The sequence below is a fragment of the Cinclus cinclus genome, chromosome 4 (genome assembly GCF_963662255.1).
Source record: "Cinclus cinclus chromosome 4, bCinCin1.1, whole genome shotgun sequence".
NCBI lineage: Eukaryota > Metazoa > Chordata > Aves > Passeriformes > Cinclidae > Cinclus > Cinclus cinclus.
This window is the reverse complement of record NC_085049.1, coordinates 66,086,338-66,106,913: the sequence shown is the minus strand read 5'-3', so window position 1 is coordinate 66,106,913 and position 20,576 is coordinate 66,086,338. Positions and strand designations below refer to the sequence as shown.

General features: G+C 46.2%; 1 protein-coding gene across 1 annotated transcript in view; it reads right to left on the bottom strand.

Moving 5' to 3' along the window:
* The window catches only part of SHANK3 (SH3 and multiple ankyrin repeat domains 3), a 136,229-nt gene that overhangs the window by 97,498 nt on the left and 18,155 nt on the right, over window positions 1-20,576 (bottom strand). Inside the window, exons 7-9 of the mRNA XM_062492568.1 lie at window positions 17,526-17,884; window positions 4,531-4,734; window positions 1,766-1,837 (exon numbers count right to left, since the gene is read on the bottom strand). Coding sequence (XP_062348552.1) covers window positions 1,766-1,837; window positions 4,531-4,734; window positions 17,526-17,884 — 635 coding nt within the window. The remainder of the gene's footprint in view (window positions 1-1,765; window positions 1,838-4,530; window positions 4,735-17,525; window positions 17,885-20,576) is intronic.

Genomic DNA, 20,576 nt, shown 5'->3' with positions numbered 1-20,576 from the left:
AAAAGAAAAAAAGGAGAAAAGGGGGGGAAAGGGGGAAAAAAGTGGGAAAAGGAAATGCTCCTTCCCAAAAATCCCACAGGCTCAGGAAAAGCAGCAGAACCTCCCAGAAACTGAAGCAGAAATTCCCAGGATTTGAAGGAGAAACCTTGCAGGAACTGAAGCAGGAATTCCCAGAAACCACAACAGGAATTCCCCAGGAACTGAAGAAGGAATTCCCAGAAACTGAAGCAGAAATCCCCTGGAAACCGCAGCAGGAATTCCCTAGGAACTGAAGCAGAAATTCCCAGGTTTTGAAGGAGAAACCTTCCAGAAACTGAAGAAAAGAATTCCCAGAAAGTGGAGGAGAAATTCCCAGGATTTGAAGCAGAAATTCCCAGAAACCACAACAGGAATTCCCAGGAACTGAAACCAGAATTCTGGGCTCCCAAACCCTATGGAATTTCCATCCTGAATTCCCAGCAGTTCCCCGGAGCATCCCAGGGAATGATCCCTGCCTGTTATCCTGATGTTATCCCGATGTTCCCATGGATCCAGTACCGTTCCCGAGGCTCTCCGGGTGTCCCGGTGTCCCCGTGCCAGCCAGGATCCCATCCCTGCTCCCGTTCCCTCTGGATCCAGCTCCAATCCCAACTTTTTCCTGGAGCTGCTCCAATCCCAGCCTTTCCCGGGAAAGGTCGATCTATGCCCGCGGTGCCAGCATCGCTCCAACAGGAACGGAATGAGGATGGAGCTGCTGCAATTGTCCCTTTGGCTCCTGGCTGATCCTACCTGGCATTCCCAAACACTCACGGGCCTGGAGAAGGCCAAGGAAAAGTTCCTTCCTAAAATCCCACGGGATTGGGAAAAGGTCAAGGAAAAGGAAAAAGAGGAAAGTGGGGGGGGGGGGGGGGGGGGAAGGAGGAAAGGGAAAAAAGAGAGGAAGAGGGAAAAAAGGGAGGAAGGGAAAAGGGGTAAAGGGGGAAAGCTCCTTCCCAAAATTCAACAGGCTCAGGAAAAGCAGCAGCTGGGGGAAAAAAGGGGGGGGAAAAAAGGGGGGGAAAAAAGGGGGGGAAAAAAGGGGGAGGAGAAAAGGGGGGGGAGAAAAGGGGGGGGAGGAAAGGGGGGGGAGGAAAGGGGGGGAGGAAAAAAGGGGGGGGGGGGGAAAGGGAAAAGGTCCTTTCCAAAATTCCCGGATTTCAGCAGCCCTCGGATGCTCTTCCCACTCAATCCCACCCCAGGGAACAAAATCCAAGGAAATCTCTCCAAGAGCTCCCATTCCAGTTCTGGAAGTGGGAATGCAGGGATTCCTTGGGATATCACAGAATTCTGGGCCAAGGGTTTTCTCTGGGAATTCCAGGCCTTGAAAGGCTCCCCGGGGGTTTCCCAGGGAATTTCCGTGGGAATTCCATGGGAATTCCGGACCTGGAGGGGTTTCCTGTTGGTAATTCTGTGGGAATTCTATGGAAATTCCTTGGGTCTCCAGGGGGTTTTTGGATGAATTCCATGGGAAATCCATAGGAATTCCAGGCTCACCTCTGCTTCCATTCTGGTTCTGGCACTGGGAATGCTAAGATTTCTTGAGATATCCTGGAATTCCAGGATTCCCTGTGATATCCTAGATTTCCAAGCCTGGAGGGATTTTCTGTGGTAATTCCAGGCCTGGAAAGGCTCACCAGGATTTTGCCAGGGGATTTTCATGGGAATTCCATGGAAATTCTGGACCTGGAGGGGTTTCCAAGGGGTTTGGCGTTGGAACTCCGGGGAATTCCCGGGAATTTGGGCTCACCTTGGTGTGCAGCTTGGCGAACTGTTTGTCATCCAGCAGGGGCTGGGAATACACACGGCGTTTGTAGCGGAACTGCGGAGAGAGAGAGAGGAATGAGGGAAAGATAAGAAAAGGATAAGAGAGATAAGAGAGATGAGAGAGAATGTATAAGAGAAATAAAAGTAAAGAGAATTAGGGATGAGAGAGGTAAGAGATGAGATCAATGAGACAGATGAGAGATAAGAGAATTAGAGATAAAATTTAAGAGATAAGGGATGACAAACAAGGAAGACGAGATAAGATAATGAGAGATAAAATATAGGGAAGAAATAAAATGGAGATAACAGGTAATGGGAAAAAACAGATAAGGGAGAGATAAGAGACAAAACGAGATGCAGGAGATCAGAGATAAACACAGGAGAACGGAGATGAGGGAAGACGGAGATAAGAGATAAAGGATGGAGCATTAAGACGTAAGAGATACGAGAGAGATAAGAGATAAAAGAGGTGAGATGTAAGAGATAAACAGATCAGGGATGAACAGGGAAAAGAGAAAAGGATACACAGAGAAGGGATAAGAGATAAAGCGAGGTAAGAGATACATTAATGGGAGATGGGAGATAAAACAAACACAGACAGGGACAAGAGATGAGATCAACAGAGAAGGCGTGCGGGATAAAAAAAAAGATAAGACGTAAACAGAGTGAGAGATAAGGGATAGGTTGGTAAGAGATAAACCGTGATCAGGGACAGGAGATAAATTAATAAAATGTTAACAGAGTTGAGAGAGGACAGAGAAATGGAAATAAGAGAGGAGAGAAAAGGGAGGAGAGATAAATGAACATAAAAAATAAAGATAAGAGAGGGGAGTTGGGATGAGAGCCATCCAAAGATAAGCGGTAAATGGAGATAAGGGATAAGAAAGGAGACAAAAATGAACATAAAAGACAAGAGAGGAGAGATAAGAAATAAGGGATCAAGGTGAGATGAAGATTAAAATAAGAGGTGGAAAATTAAGTTAAATCAAATGAAAATCAAATCAAATCAAATGGAAGTGAAATTAATGAAATCAATATCAAATCAAAATTAAACCAAATTAAAATTAAATCGAATAAAACGAAATGCAGTTGAAAGGAAATGACATTAAATCAAAATTTAATTAAACCGAATAAAAGTAAAATAAAATTAAATAAAATTAAATGTAATCGAAATGAAAAGAAACCGAAGTTAAATGAAATTTAAATTAAATTAAAATTAAGCCAAATAAAAATGAATTTTAAATTAATTTAATTAAATTAAATCACAATGAAATGAAATGAAAATGAAAATAGCATTATTAAATAAATTAAATAGTTAAATAAAATCAAAATTGGATTAAATCAAATCAAATCAGAATGAAATTATATAAATGCAATAAAAATGAAAAATTAAATGAAATGACAATGAAATAAAATAGAAATTAAATCAAAATAAATTAAATCAAAATAAAATAAAATAAATGACATTTAATTTAATTTAATTTTATCAAACTGCAGACCTCCAGTTATGGCAGGGATGTGTGCGGGTATTCCCGCAGCTGCCGCTCCTCATCCAGGAAATTAAATTAATATCAATTTAATTCAATCAAATAAAAGTGAAATGAAATAATGACATGAAATTAAATGACGTGAAATGAGACAAAAGCAAAATCTTTAAATAAATTAAATAATTTAATAATGTGATAAATTAAATAATCAAATCTAATAAAAAATAAATTAAATTAAATTAAAATAAAATTTAAAAATTAAAATTAAATTAAAATAAAATAAAATAAAATGAAAATAAAATAAAATAAAAATAAAAATAAAATAAAATAAGATGAAAACAAAATAAAATAAAAATAAAATAAAAATAAAACAAAATATGATGAAAATAAAATAAAATAAAAATAAAATTAAAATAAAATAAAACAAAATAAAATAAAAACAAAATAAAACAAAATAAAACAAAATAAAATAAAATAAAATAAAATTAAAATTAAATAAAAATAAAATTAAAATAAAATAAAATTAAAATAAAAGAAAATTAAAATAAAATAAAATTAAAATAAAATAAAATAAGATGAAAATAAAATAAAATAAAATTAAAATAAAATAAAACAAAATAAAATAAAATAAAATAAAAATAAAATAAAATATGATGAAAATAAAATAAAATAAAAATAAAATTAAAATAAAATAAAATAAAATAAAAATAAAATTAAAATAAAATAAAACAAAATAAAATAAAAACAAATAAAACAAAATAAAACAAAATAAAACAAAACATAACAAAATAAAACAAAATAATACAAAATAAAACAAAATAAAACAAAATAAAACAAAATAAAACAAAATAAAATAAAATAAAATAAAATAAAAATAAAATAAAAATAAGATGAAAATAAGATGAAAATAAAATAAAATTAAAATAAAACAAAACAAAATAAAATAAAATAAAACAAAATAAGACATAACAAAATAAAATAAAATAAAATTAAAATAAAATAAAAATAAGATGAAAATAAGATGAAAATAAGATAAAATTAAAATAAAACAAAACAAAATAAAATAAAATAAAACATAACAAAATAAAATTAAAATAAAATAAAAATAAAATAAAAATAAAAAATAAAAATAAAATTAAATTAAATTAAAATAAAATAAAACAAAATAAAATTAAATAAAAATAAAATAAAATAAAATAAAATAAAATAAAATAAAATAAAATAAAATTAGATTAAATTAAAATAAAATAAAAAAGCAGACCTCCAGGTAGGGCAGGGGCGTGTGTGGGCTCAGCGGGTATTCCCGCAGCAGCCGCTCCTCGTCCAGGAACTTCCCGGCGCGGCCGTTGAAGGCCGGCTGGAAGAGGCCGTAGTTGAGCACATCCTTGAGGCTGTGGTTGAGCGTGCACAGGATGCGCTGCTTGGACACCCACACGGGAACGTCAGGATTCAGCCGCAGACACTTCTGGGAAGGGCAAAAAAATTGGGAACGGGTCACCGGAGAAAAGAGGAGAGGGAAAGAGGGAGTTGGGGTTTGGAGGTTCGGAGTTGTGGGAAATGAGGAATTCCAGAGTTTTCCTGATTTTTTTTTTTTTTTTAAATTAAAAAAAAAAAATGAGGAATTCCAGAGTTTTCCTGATTTTTTTTTTTTTAATTTAAATTTAATTTAATTTTAATTTAAAAAAAAAAAAAAAGGTGAAAAATTGGATGTTGCGAATTCCGGAGGGAGATCCATAAGGAAACGGAGGGACAAAACGGGATTTCAATGCGTTGTTTTTCAGGGGTGGGGTAAAAGAGGGATTTGGGGGTTGACAGCTGCGGGAAATCAGGGAATTCACGAGTTTTTTGTGGATTAAAAAGAGAAGTAACCAAAAAAAAGAAAAAAAAAAAAAAAAGGATGTTAAGGACGTTCCTACTGTGAATTCCAAAGGAAACAGAGGGAGAAAACAGGAATTCACTACGGTGTTCTTTGGGGATGGGGTAAAAGAGGAAGGGAAGGATGGGATTTAGGGTTTGGGGCTTCAGACCTACGGAAAATAAGGAATTTCCGAGTTTTCCTGATTTTTTTTAAATTAAAAAATCTAAAAAATTGGATGTTCACACTGTGAATTCCAACGGGAAATCCATACGGAAATAGGGATGAAACAGGAGTTCAGGCGGTTCTCCATGGCGGGGATTGTGGGAAAAGGGAAAAGAGGGAGGGAAGGATGGGATTTGAGATTTTGTGGGATTCAGGGAGGGTCAAACTTATGGAAAATTAGGATTTCCCACGTTTTGAATTGTAGAAGAAATAATATCCCAAATCCTCTGGATATCCCCATGTGGATTCCTTCCCACGGGAGGAAAAGATGGCACTGGGTTAAGATTGAGGGATTTGTTTCAAATCCCCTCAATCCTGGTAAAAATTCCCAATTTTTGGTTGGCAAAGCAAATTCCCACACCTGCCCTGCACTCTTCTGGCAGAAGCTTCCCTGTTTTCCCTGCTCCACTCATCCCGTGGAGCCACTCCATGATCCTACCCATTCCTGTCGTTCCCACTTTTCCTTGGAAAATGCTGAGGGATATCATGGATCTGCACAATATTCCAGGCTGGACACAGACGTTGGATTGACAACAATCCAACCCCACATTCCCAAATTTCCAGCAGCAATTCCAGTGGCTCCAACTGACCTGGAGCTCTGAGGAGGACATGGGATCAGTGGGATCCACAAATCCCGACTTCATTTAACTCCAACATCCCCATCAGAGCTCTGAGTTCATCCAGGAATTCCTTGGGAATAGGAACAGCAAATATTCCAATTGTACAGAACCACAATGGAGGCAAAATTCCCAAAATTCCTCCAGCACATTCCTTACTGGAGAGATTCTAAAAGGAAGAAGAGCTCCATTAATCTCTAAAACCTGGGAAAGGTGAAGGACAACAAGGATTCCTGGGAATTCATCCATGGAGTGACACAGATCCAGGATTTGGGTGGGAATTTGGGCTGCTCCATCCCATGGGGCTCCAGTGACTCCGAATTCCAGGGAAAAATAACAATTCCAGGAAAAATGGGGAGGGAAAGAAGGGAAAGGTGACTGGAGGCTCAGGACAAAGGACGATGGATCCGTGTCCATCCCTGAGGAATTGCTGCGCTCTGGGCATGGATCTGGACACGGCTCCTCCTAAAACCAGGACAAAGGTCCAGCCACAATCCAGGCCCAGGGAACATTCCCGGCTTTCCTTCAAGGATTCTCTTGGGATTTTTCCATTCCTGCAGCATTGCCATTTCCACAGGGTGGGAAATCCCACAGGTTTCACCTGGGATTCCCATGGGCTGGCAGGAGAAGTAATCACACCCACAGGATGGGGAATATCCATGAGAATTCCCACCTGGAATCCTCAAATCCCACCTTGGGCCAGGCTGGATGTCACTGTTCCCAACATTCTTCCCATTGTTATTCCCATCATTATTCCCATCATTATTCCCATCATTCCTGACCATGTTCCTGGGAAGGAGTTGGGATTTTCAGGTCTCCAAGGAAACATAATCCTGGAGGAGAGAAGGAATCCCTGGGAATTTTCCACCCTCCAAAGTCCAAACTAGGACCAGTTTGAAGAGTGAGCCAGGCAAAAAAAATGAAAATCAGGAATTCTGGGGCTTAGATCATCTCCTGAGGAAAATTCCGGCCCTGCCATTACTGGAGTTTAATTCCATGCTGGGAGAAGCAAAAAAAAAAAAAAAAAAAAAAAAAAAAAAAAAAAAAAAAAAAAAGGGATAAGGGTCAGAGGGAGGATCCAGGAAGCACCTGGAGCTCCAACAATTCTTGGAACCAGAAAACAAAAGGTTTTGGGATTTTCCGGTGAATCAGGGGCTGATCCGTTGGGAAGGGCGTCACATGTTGTGTCATCCCACAAAACCCAATCCTGAAATCCCATCCGGTGATTCACAGCTCGAAATTCCACCCCAAAATACTGGAATTCTGACCTTTCCACAGCACCAGCAGCCCTGGCCATCCCAATATTCCCAAAGTCACCAAAACCTTGGAATGTTTCTAGGGCATCTGCACTCCCCATCCCACCCAGGAATTCCCGTAGCATTTACTCTGTCACTTTTCTGGGATAAAGGTCCTTCACATGGAAAACTGTCCAGAATTCCAAGCACAGCTCTAAAATTCCCAGAAAATCCATGCCAGACCATCCCTGGTACCTCCTGATCAATGAAACTGCAAAGAAAAATGTCCGGAGTTCCAAGAAATAATAATTCCCTGGAAAAGCCACCCCAAGCCGTCCCTGGCAGCCCCTCTCCCAAAAGATCGAGGCTGGGATTTTCTCTTGGGAAGCAGCACCAGTGCGGCCCTTGACTGACTTTTCCAGAATTTTTCCAGGAACAACAGGGATCTACTGGATCCCTCAGGATTTGCGGGGAATCCACTCCCTCCATCCTGCCCAGGATTCCCACGGGATTTGCTCCATCAGTTTTCCAGGGTAAAGGTTCCCCTCAGATTCTCATTTTTCCTATCCTGAATCACACCAGGAAAAATGTATGAAATGCGAAGAAAACGTCACAATTCCCTGGAAAAGCCATCCCGGACGTTCCCTGGCAGCTCCTGATCCAATGGATCAAGGCTGGAAGGGGATTTACTTCCATAGGATTTGCTCTATCTGAACCCACAAGGAAAAATATCCGGAATTCCAAGGAAACACCACCATAATTCCCTGGAAAAGCCATCCCAGGCCATTCCCGGCACCTCCTGATCCAACAGATCAAGGCTGGAATTTTCCCTTGGGAATCAGCAGCAGCACTGTGGCCCTTGCCTCATTTTCCCAGGATTTTCCAGGATTTTTTCCAGGATTTTTCCAGGATTTTTCCCGATCCATCCAGGAACATCAGGGATTTGCTGGATCTCCCAGGTTTTTCCAGGGAACCCACTCCCCCCATCCCACCCAGGATTCCCACGGGATTTGCTGTGTCACTTTTCTGGGATAAAGGTTCCCCTCAGATTCCCATTTTTCCCATCCTGGAACCCACATCGAAAATGTCCAGAATTCCAAGGAAAACACCACAATTCCCTGGAAAAGCTATCCCAGGCAGCTCCTGATCCAACGGATCGAGGCTGGAATGTGATTTCCCTCCATGGGATTTGCTTCCACAGGATTTGCTCCTTTCAGTTTTCGGGGATCAAGGTTCCCCACGGATTCCCCTCAGATTCCCATTTACCCGACTTCCGAACCCACAAGGAAAGTGTCCAGAATTCCAGGGAAAACACCACAATTCCCTGGGAAAGCCATCCCAGGCCATCCCTGGCAGCTCCTCATCCAACGATTTGAGGCTGGAATTTTCCCTTGGGAAGCAGCACCAGTGTGACCCTTGTCTCACTTTTCCAGGATTTTTCCAGGATTTTTTCCAAACCGTCAGGTATACCAGGATCTGCTGGATCCAGTGGCTTTGCACCCCCAATCTCCTTCTTCCCAAAATTCCTTTCCGAATTTGGAACACCTTTCCCTTGGGATGTTCTCCCTCCTTTTCCTCATCTCTTTCCCAAAAAAACCCACAACTCATCCTCAGGAGTTTTTCCCATTCCAAGCTCCTTCCCTTCCCCCTGGAGCTGCTCCAGCCCTTCCAGAAATTCTTGGAATTCAGCTCCAGCAGGAGCCTCTGGAAGTGGCCACTCCAGAACTTTTAATTCAATCTAAATAAATCCTGGAATTTCTTGGAATTCTAATCAATCCTATCCTTTCTATCCAATCCTATTCAACATTCCAAACCCATTTGGACACTGCATTCCCATGAAAACCCAATGGTTAAACATCCCTGGGAATTCTTTCCCAGCTGCTGGATTTCCTGGTTTTCCATGGAAAGTCCCAGATCCATTTGTTGCTCTTCAGGTGTTGAAGGCGTCTCCTTCCCAAAAATCCCTTTTCCCTATGGAATACCCACTTGGAATGACATCACTTCTCCCTCCTCATCCTCTCCATCCCTACAAAACCAGTGGGAATTCCTGGCAGGAATTCCTGGCGGAAATTTGTTGGAAACTCCAGCACTCACCGACTGCTTCATCCTGGAGCGAAAATTCCCAACTTTTCCCACTGGCAGCTCCATTTTTTCCTTGTTCTCCCTCTGTGTCCCCCCAGATGCTCCGAGGGGACAAAATCCCATGGATTTTTCCCTGTTTTCCATGGATGGGATATCCCTGTTTTCCATGGCTTTCCTCTGGAAGTGGCCACTCCGGAGCTTTGAATTCCAAGCCAAAGGAATCCCGGGAATGTTGATAAATTTATCCAACCACTCCCCTCCAGATCAATCCTGCAGGGATTGGTCCGATGCATCCACGGGCCGTTCCCAGGAAATTCCAGCCTCCAGCTCCAAGCTCAGATTCCCAGGACAAATCCAAGAATTCTGAGCTGGGAAATAAAGGGAATAAGAGGAAGAATTTTCCCTCCTATCCCAGTTAAAATTGGGATTTTCCTTCCATTAATTCTGAGCTGGATTTTAAATCCCGCTAATTCGTCAGGGTCCCTATTGAATCCTTCCTCTCCTACTTCCCACAAAAAAAAAAAAAAAAAAAAAGAGAGAGAGAAAGAAAAAAACAATGATCTGATTATTTAGGATGCAGCAGCACAAAAAAAAACCCCAAGAAAACAAACAAACAATTAAAAAAAAAACCAAAAAACCAAAAAACAAAACAAAACAAAAAAAACTTGTGAAAACTCCAAACTGGCCAAGGGGAAAACAATGAATTTGTGGAAAAAAAAAAAAAAAAAAAATCTGGGAAAACGCAGATTAAAAATTGGAATGAATGAAAATCGCAACTTTTTGTGCTGGAAAAATGGGAATTAACCATGAGAAAGAAGAAGAAGAAGAAGAAATAATAGGAATTTTGTCAAATGCAAAATCGAATTGGGCTTTGAATCCATTGAAATCTCGAAGAGGATTTATAGGGAAGGGAGGGAAAAGGAGGAATCAGGAAAAAAAAAATTAAAAAGCATTAATTAATAAATAATTAATATTGATTAACTGTTAATAAACAGAATTAGGTTTGGATAATTCTGAATTTTTGAATTTTTAGGAAATTTTCATCCAACTCCAAGCATGGATCATCCCGGATCTCCATTGGAATCTGAGGCTCTTTAATGACTTTTCCCAACCAAACTATTCCAGAATCCCAGATAAAACCTCCCACAAATCTTTTTCCGGGGGGGAAAAAAATTCCCAAGGATGACTCCATCCCGGAGCTCATTCCTTCTCCGTCTTGTTGCTCCAGGCTCCCCTCATCCCGTTGGAAAAAAAAAAAAAAAAAAAAAAGTGATAAAAAAAGGCCGTAATTTCCATTGATCCCCAATGGGAGCAGGGTGGAGGATTTGATTGGTTAATTAATCAACCATATTTAATTAATTAATCAATGACCCGTGAATGTCGGGATAATTAAAGATACGGGACAAAAGCAACGCTGGGTGTCTGATTCCAACCAGGATAATCTGGAAAAATGAGGTTTAAAACCCTGTCCGAAGGAATTTTTTCATGGAAAAGCAAAATTCCTGGACCGTGGGAAGGGGCGAGGTTCAACTAGTCCGGTTTTGGGGTGGTCTGAATTAATTAAAATTTTCATGGATATCCCTCATGGAAAAAGCTGGAAAATGGCATAATAAAAAATGCAAGAATGAGGTAGGATGGGATCTGGGATTAAGCAAATTAATCAAAAATTAGGGACAATCCACAGAAAAAGTTGGAGTTTGAAATAAGGAGGTTATGAAATCCTGGAGCATATCCCACAGGATATGCTTTTACAAAATATTCTCAGGAAATAAGAGGAGATTCAGCAAAAATTCTTTGGGTTTTGTCAAAATTTCCACTAATTCAGGCTCGGCAGAGGAGGGAAAACATGGCCTGGGAATGGCTTCCATGAAGCAGGAAATTCCAAAAGGATTTCGCAGGAATAGCGGAAGGTGAGGGGAGAAAAAGAAGGGAAAAGTGGAGGAAAATCCATGGAAAAGAGGAGAGGAGAGGAATGAGCTCGATCCAGCTCCAGCTCATCTTCCCTTGGAGCAGCAATCCCAGAATTATTCCCAATAAAAAAAAAACTGGGAGAAATTCCAGAGATTCCAGTGGCTGGGAACTCCTGCAGTGCTCTTGGAGAATCCCAGAGTTCTGGGATCACTGAAGTTGGGAAAGAATTCCAAGGTCACCAATCCAAGCTGTGCCCAATCCTCACCAAAGCCCTGAGTGGAATTTCAGGAATTCCTTGGATTTCTCCAGGGATGGCCACTCCAAACCTCCCTGGGCAGACCCTGCTAAGGCCTGACCATCCAGACCATTCCCAGCGGGAAGGACCCGGAACTTGTGGATCCTCAATGGGAATCAGGGCAGGAATTCCCTTCCCTTTCCAAAGGAATCTCAGAACCCTTCCAAGAGTTTCTTTTCCTTTCCCATTCCCGCCGTTTCAGGCAACTCCAAGAATTTGAGAGACCCCTAACTCCAAGATTTTGATGGCCACAAGAAACCCTGAATTTAAGGAATTATTGGGGGGAAAAAAAAAATCCTTTTTTTCTTTTTTTTCTGTTTCTTGTGGGTGTTGGAGCCCTGGTTGCTCACACATTCCCAAGAAATCCAACAGATGGAATTCAGAGCCGTTATTCCTGATCTTTTTAATGCTGAAGAATATTTCCAAGTGCTCAATTAATTTTCTTTTCATGACAATTTTTTTCCTCGCCTCAAACAACTCCAAATTCCTCTTTATTGAGCACGGAATGTGCCCTTCCTGAAAAAAATTGCTGGAAAATTAAAAAATAGGATTGGTGTTTTCCATGAAAATTGCTTCAATGGATGCATCTGGTTCCAGCAAATCCGCTTGGGAGGGGGGGAAAAAAAGGGAATTTTTGTCGTAAAAATCTTTGAAATGTATTAAATTACAAATGTGCCAGTCATGGGTTGATCTGAGTCAGATTTTCCTTGGAAAAAAACGCCGTGGATCAGGAATGCGTGGCAGTCCCGGTTATTTGCGGGCGGATTTTGCTGCTGGTGGATTTCTCCCGGATAAAACTGGGAATTACTCGGATTCCGATCGATCTGCTTTGTTTGATTGAACTCATGGAGGGCAGCTTTGCCCCCAGGGCAATTCCCAGGATTTGGGGTTTTGCTGGAATTTTTTTGGGAGGTTCTGCTGCTTGGCATCCTCTGGGGGAATTGTTTGGGATAAATGGGATTAATTTCCATGGAATTGTTTGGATTTGGGGCCACTTTGGGAAAGCCACTTAAATGTGGTGGAAGTGCAGCTTTCCAGTGTTTCCTCTGAATCAGAGCTTGGAAAAGCTGGGATGGGGCTGGAAAAGCCGGGATGGCCTTGGAAGGGGCTGCCCAGGGAGGTTTGGAGTCGCCATCCATGGAGGAATTCCAAGGAATTCCTGGATGTGGCTCTCAAAACTCTGGGATTGGGATCAGGCCCAGCTTGGATTTGATCTTGGAATTCCTTTCCACGCTCAGGGATCCTAGGATTTCTGATGAAAGCACCTGGATCCTTCCAGGGGATTTTTGGGCATCACTCATTTGATTACCACCGGGTTTTTTGGGACACTCTCCCTCCGGATGTTCCAAGGGCTACCATAGGAAAAACAGCTCCCCAAAAAAAAAAAAAAAAAAGCCACTAAAAGCCTGGAAAAATCCACAGGCAGCAGCTGCACCTGCAGGAATGGAGGACAGGGAAAATGGAAATGGGGAAGAGGGAAAAAAAAGTGAAAAAGAGGGGAAAAAAGCGGAGCAGCTGCTCCATTCACGGAGCATGATCCGACAGATCTGAAAGGCACCGCATTTCCATGGAAAAACAATGGGAAGCTCCAAGCAAAAAGCAGCTCCTGGGCTCTTTGGAAGTGCTTTGATTCTGCCTGAAAAGGGGGGAAAATTGCATTGGAATTCTTGACATCCAAGGATTTTTGCCGCAGTGCAAAAGCAGGGAAGGATCAAAGGTTTGGGAATAGGTTGGAGTATTTTTTTTGGTTTTGGTTTTTTTTTTTTTTTGTTTTTTTGTTTTTTTGTTCTTCCCATGGCTGAGACAGTGGAGAACAAAGAGAGGAATTTTGGGATCAATGTGGATTTTTGGATATAAGGACCGGGAAAACCAGGAACAGTAAAGCTTTGGGATGGAGGTGGGGAATTGGTGGGAAGAGGAGTGATCCCCCATCCTTTAATTTTCCAGGTGTTCCCATCCCTTGGAATTCACATTCCTGTGGGATCTCCATCTCCACCCTCATCCCTCACTTTTCCAGGTGATCCCAACCCTTGGAATCCACATTCCTGTGGTAATTCCTGCTCTGGCATTCCAGGGATTGAGGGATCAAGGCTGGGAGCTCCCAACACATCCTGGAAAACATCAGGAAAATCCTCTGGAATTCCAGCTGGACATTCCTGGGCTGTCCAATGCCGGGAGCTGCTCCTGGATAAATCCAATTGGGATTTTATTGGATTTCCAGCTTTTCCATGATTTAAAAGGGAAAATGAAGAGTTACCAGCACAAAACGGGGAAGGAAAACCTTCGGAAAACTCCAGAAAAATCCTCCCTGGTTGCATATCCCTGATTTTTCCAAGCTGTTCCCATGAATTCCAGCCCTGGGAATGTTGGCAGCTTCCCAAGGCTGAGGGAGCCTCTCATCTCTCCCCATCCCATTTTTCCTGGGATGTGCCAGGATTCCTCGGAATTAGTTTTTCCCTGCTTCCAGAGGAAAAACAAATGGAAAACCTTTGGAATCCCACCCACTGATGGCCACCACAGTGCCCATTTCCATGGGATGATTCCAAGGTTTGCTCTGGCGCCTCCATGATTCCAGCAGGAGGAAAACTCAGCAGATTCCGAGGATTTTTCCTGGATTTGCCACTTTTCCCTACCCAACCAGAAGGCTGCTCCCAAAGCATTCCCAGCGAATTTTGGGAATGTGTTTTCCGATGGGATTTAATGGCGCCGAATCCATAAATTATTCCAGAGGAACCAACCTGAGCTCAGGCATGTTCCTGTCTCCTTAAAATCCAGCTCCGAGCTCCTGGACCCTGTGGGTGGTTGGGATAATTTTATCCCGGGTCTCCAGCACCCTTCCCACAGAGCAGCCGGAGGCAGGAATGGCTTTTCCTGAAGGATCCACGCCTCTGGGATGGGACAGGGAAGCTCCCACAGGATCCAGAGGATCCACAGGGATTTCTGCATCCTCCTTTTCCCAGGATCCCATTCCCAGCTCAGGGTGAGGGAGGAAGGATGAGCCAGGTTCCCAAATTCCAAAGAATCGCGAGTTTGGGAATCTCCTGAGCTCAGGGTATCCAAGGAAATCGGTTCCCTGCCCCATGGAAAAGTTTCAGGATGAGAAATACCTGTAGCTCCAGGCTGAGCTTGAATCCTGGATCACAGCTGGAATTCCCTGGAATCCTGCACTGTGATCGGTGGGACATTCCATTGTTTCCCTGGAATCCTGCGCTAGGATCAGTGGGACACTCCATGGTTTCCCTGGAATCCTGCGCTAGGATCAGTGAGACATTCCATGGTTTCCCTGGAATCCTGCCCTGGGATCAGTGGGACACTCCATGGTTTCCCTGGAATCCTGCCCTGGGATCAGTGGGACACTCCATGGTTTCCCTGGAATCCTGCCCTGGGATCAGTGGGACACTCCATGGTTTCCCTGGAATCCTGCCCTGGGATCACTGGGACACCTCACAGCTTCCTGACTTTCCCAACACTTCAGGACATTCCAAACCCCCTGCTCGGACACCCCAGGACATTCCAGAACATTTGAGACCCTCTGGACCCCTCAGGACATTCCCGACCTGCTTGGGCACCCTAGGGCATTCCAGTCCTCCCACATGGACACTTCAGGACATTCCAGAACATTCCAGACCTTCTGCTCAGACAACTCAGAACATTTCAGGACATTCCAGAACAGTCCAGACCCCTTGGACACCTCAGCACATTCCAGGACATTCCAGACCTCCCACCTGGACACCTCAGGATATTCCCAACCTCCTGCCTCCACAATCCAAGTGGGAGAACTGGGAATTGGGATCCCACCACCCCACAGGACACTGGGAAAGCCCCAAGGGAGAGGAAAGGGAAGGAAAAAAGAGGAGGAAAGACCCCAAAAATTCCCAATTTCCCACAGCCCTATTCCCTACAAAACTCCACACTCCCATGGAATTCCAGCATATTCCAAGCTGGAAAACTCCCCCAGGATCTCAGAGTCCAACACTTGGCTCCACACAAAATAATCCCAACATTCCCAGCACAGACCTGAGGGCATCACCCCAACTTTTCTGGAGCCCCGGGTCCTGCCAGCATCATCACAACTTTTCCTGAGCTCTGTAATGCCAAGTCCTGTGAGCAATTCCTAAGGTTTTGGGAATTGCAGCTCCATGGAGGAGCTCTCCCAGGGTTTTCCAGGTGTGGGCAATTTAACCCCTTCCTCCCTGGCTCAGGTGCAGGTGATAAAAATCAGGATGTGCAGAAGGAAAAGGATTTTTATTCCCAGAAAAACTGGGTGGAGATTTGCACCTGGGAATTCCAGTACTTCCAAAGAATACCAAGGATTCAGGATGAGCAAACCCAGCGGAGTTGGGATCCTGAAAGAGGGGCGGAGATAATTCCAGGAGGGCTGGAAAACTTCTGGAGGCTCCGGGATAAAAGATGGGAATTCCATAAATGGAGCTTTTCCCAGCTGGAACCCTGACCTTGGGAATGCCAGGATGGAGTCGGATTGGGACAGGAAAACTGCTGATCCCAAAGAATTCCCAGCTCCAGGCAGAGCTGTTATGGAAAAGCGTCTGGGACATCAGCCATGGATCCAGAGTTCCAGAGGAATCTCTGGGATGAGGAGCCAGGGCCAGATCCGGGTCCAGAGGCACCTCTGGGATGGCCTGGGGCCAGCTCGGTGTCCCCAGTGCCACTGACCACAGGCTCGGTGTCCCCAGTGCCACTGACCACAGGCTCGGTGTCCCCAGTGCCACTGACCACAGGCTCGGTGTCCCCAGTGCTCTCTGCCAGACGCTGTGTCCCTGCCAACACACCGCTGTCCCCGTGGGGACCCCACGCCTGTCCCCAAAAGAGAATTCTTCTGTCCGAGAGGCTCTGACTCCCCTCAGTGCCCTCTGCTCACTCCAAGTCTGTCACCTCATCATTGTCACCACTTTGTCACCTCCAGCCCCGAGGTACTCCATTAATGAGGGCTGTTAATTAGGCCCCATTACCGAAGCCTTTTCCTTCCCTACAAATCCCCCAGTTCTAGGGAATTCCCGCTCCCGGTGCCCTGCCACCCGTGGTGCCACCCTGATGTGGTGCCACCCTGGTGATCACTGTGGTGTGTCCAGCTGAGCCCTCAGCAGGCCACTGCCCTCCTGGGTCACTCCGTGGTCACTCCAGGGTCACTCTGGGGACAGTCCTGGGGACACTCCTGGGTCATTCCTGGGATCACTCCTGGACTTCAGTCCTGGAGTGACTCCTGGAGAAGCTCCTGGGACCACTCCTGTATCATTCCTGGGATCACTCCTGGACTTACTCCTGGGGTCACTCCTGGGTCATTCCTGAGTCACTCCTGGAAACACTCCTGGATTTCTGGGGGTTGCTCCTGGACTCCCGGGGCCACTCCTGGATTTCTAGGGGTCACTGTGGCACATCCCATTTATGGCATTGGCACATGATCCCCCATTCCAGTGTCCATCACCCCTACACCGTTCCTGTGTCCCCATCCCCCCACACCAATGTCCAGCACCGGGATGGGGACACCGGGATGGGGACACCGGGATGGGGACACAGAGGAGTGGGGCAGTGGGGACCCGGGCCATGGGGACCCGTCCTGCTGGGCCCATGGTGGGGAGAAGTTTGCTGGTGCTGCCGGGAGTGGGGCCAGGAGCGGGCGGGATGCGGGTCGCGGCCAGTCCCAGTGTGGCGCCGAACCGGGTGCGGATCCGGGTGAGGGTCGGGACCGGTCCGGGTGAGGATCAGGAAATGAATCGGGACGGGTCCGAGTGACGGTAAGGATGGTCTGGATGCGGATCGAGACCGGCTTGGGCGCGAATTGGGACCGGTCCGGATGCGGATCCAGACGCGGGTCGGGGCCGTTCCGATGCGGATCGGGACCGCTCTGGGCTGCGCATCCCGGCGCGGGTGGGTCGCGGTGGCGCTCCCGGCGCGGTTTGCGCTGCGCGTCCCTGCTCGGCGGCGGTCCCGGTGCGTATCCCGTGCTCGGCGGCCGCCGCTCGGGTCTCACTCCCTCCTCCCTCTCCCCGATCCCTCCCTCCCCGATCCCTCACTCACCGTCTGCTGCAGGTCGGGGATGCCGATGCGCACCACGATGGCGCCGGGCGCGGGCTCCTCCATGCGCGCCGGTGCCGCCAGCTTGGGCGAGCGGGGCCCTCCGGGTCCCCGGGCCGGCTCCGGGCGCGGCTCCTCCCGCAGGCCGGGGTTCGGCTCCCCGCCGCCGACGGTGGCTCGGGGCTGGCGTTCCGGCGGCGGCTCCGGCGGCGGCGACTCGGGGCTCTCATGCTTGCTGCCCGCGGGGCTCAGAGGCATGCTCCGTGCGCCGCGGCGGGCGCCCCGCACCCGCTCCCGCACCCGCGCCCGCTCCCGCAGCCGCTCCCGCACCGGCTCCGGGGCCGCACCGCGCCGGGGCCGCGCTCAGCGCCCGCCCGGGGCCCTGCGGGGGGACAGCCGGGGGTCAGCGACACGGCGGGATGGCACGGGAACGTGGATGGCACCATGGCGCGTCCCGGGAGGTGCTTGGGGAGCTGGAGAGGGAGCCTTGGGATGGGGCGGGAGAGGCCCCGAGGAGGGGATGCGCGGGAGGGATGTGGATATTCCCGCAGGGATCCTCCGGAATATCCCCTTCCCCCACCCGGGAAGGGACATTCCTCGGGGAAAATCCGGGAAGGGACTCCTGGAATTTCTCATCCCCAGCTGGGATCGTCCCCTGGGAAAAGGACCCCCGGGATGGACATGGACGTTCCCACAGGGGCCCTTGGGAATTCCACCAGGAAGGGCCGTTCCTCGGCGGAAATCCGGGAGGAATTTCAATTGGAAATTCCAATCCCTTGCATCCCACAAATTCCCCCAGCAGGCCCCATTCCCGAGAGAAATCTGGGAGCAGCCCCACTTTTCATTGAATCTCCTTAGAATTCCATGGAATTCCTCCAGCAGGGCTCATTCCCAGGAGTTTTCCAGGATCAGCCCAACTTTCCACATGGAATTTCTCCAGGAATTCCATGGAATTCCCCCAGCAGGATCCATTCCCTAAAGGGACCCCACGGAGGGACTTTGGGAACCCAACCCTGCTCCTGCATGGAATCTCCCCAGGAATTCCAAGGAATTCCCCAAGCAGCGCCCATGGCTAGGAGAGGCCCAAGATAAGCCCCACTCTGAACCTGGAATCTCCTCAAGAATTCCATGGAATTTGCCCAGCAGGGCCCATTCCCGGGAATTTCCATGGCTAGGAGAGGCCCAAGATAAGCCCCACTCTGAACCTGGAATCTCCTCAAGAATTCCATGGAATTTGCCCAGCAGGGCCCATTCCCGGGAATTTTCTGGGATTGGCCCCACTTTCCACATGGAATCTCCCCAGGAATTCCCTGGAATTCTCCCAGCAGGATCCATCCAGTCCCACAAAGGGACCTTGGGACCCCAGGCCACCTCTGTGGGATGATGACAAAGAGCAGGAAAGCCCCAAAATTCCACGCAGGAAAATGAACTCGGGAAAGAGAAAAATCGTGATAAAAAAGGAAAACTCTTTGGACCCCTTTGAATTCCTCTGGATTTCTTTGGATCCCTTTGGATCCATGCTTCCAATACCATCCCTAATTATTTTCTCCCCTTTCCCAAATCCTAGATTTGATTTATTCCCATTTCCCCCCCCATCTCCGCCTCGTTATTCCACAAATTAATTGCTCCAGATGGCGATCCCTGGGATTTTTCCTGATTTTTTTTTATTCCCGTCCCTCATTAATTTCCAATAATTTTAAGGCCCCAGCTGGGAAAGGTTGGAAAAAATTCTGCAGCAGAATAATTCCCCAATTTTCATTTTGCGGAGTCATTTTCCCTCCTTAAATTGACTTCCCTGCTCATGGAATTAAAAAAAAAAAAGTCTAGGTTTTTTTTCCCCACTCTGGGAATCCAGCTGGGAGAACACTGGGAAAAGGGCAGTGGGGTGGGGAGACCTGGAAATAATTTTTTGGGCTTTTATAGGCGATTTTGGGGGGATTTTTTTGGTGCATTTTGGGAGGGTTAGGGGATTTTGGGGGATTTTTTGGGGGGTTCATGGGAATTCTTTTGTGCATTTTTGGGATTTTGGGGGGATTTGGTTTTGTCGGGTGGGGGTTTGGGGATTATTTTTATTTTTTGGGTACATTTTGAGACTTTTGTTAAGGAATTTTTTGGGATTTCTGGGTGGAATTTTTTGTGCATTTTTCGGGATTCTGGGGGATTTTGGTGTTTTTTTTTTATTTTGGGGGGGGCATTTTTGAGATTTTTGGGGGCTTTTAGGAGTTTTTTTTGGGGACATTTTTGGTCATTTTTTGGGTGCATTTTGAGGGGTTGGGATTTTGGGGGGGATATTTTTGGAGATTTTAGGGGAGGGTTTTGGAACAGGGGAAGGGGGAAGGGGCAGGAGAAGGGACAGGGACAGGGACAGGGACAGGGACAGGAGCAGGAGCAGGGACAGGAGCAGGGACAGGGAAGGGACAGAGAAGGGACAGGAACAGGGAAGGGACAGGGACAGGACCAGGGACAGGAGCAGGGACAAGAGTGGGGACAGGGATGAGACAGGAGAAGGGACAAGGAAGGGACAGGGACGGGACCAGGGACAGGAGCGGAGAAAGAGGAAGTGACAGAAAGTGGGGACAGGGACAGGAGAGGACAGGGATAAGGGACCAGGACAGGGAAGGAAAAAGGGGAAGAAGCAGGAAAAGGGACGGGCAAGGATCGGGATTGTCCTCTCTGGAGTCTCCACCAGTGCCAGCTCACGGGGACAGCACAGGGAGCATTGATCACCCGCGGGTGGCTGCAGTGTCCCCGCAGTGTCCCCGCAGTGTCCCCAGCGCCTGCCGGGTAATTCCATTGATTTTTCCTCTCCCGCTTTTCCAGGGGACACCCGGGAAGGGACAGGGTGTTAAAGGGCGAGTGCCACCCCCTTGGCGACATGGGGACACCAGGGGGGGCATCCTGGGGACATGAGTGTCCCCAGATGTCCAGCACAGGGACACCCCAGGGCTAGGGGGTGGGGAAATTCCAGGCATCCCGTGGGAAGAATTCGGGGCAGAGTTTTTTGGGGATTCTTCCAATTTCTGGGATAAAATCAGGGAACGATGGAATAATTTG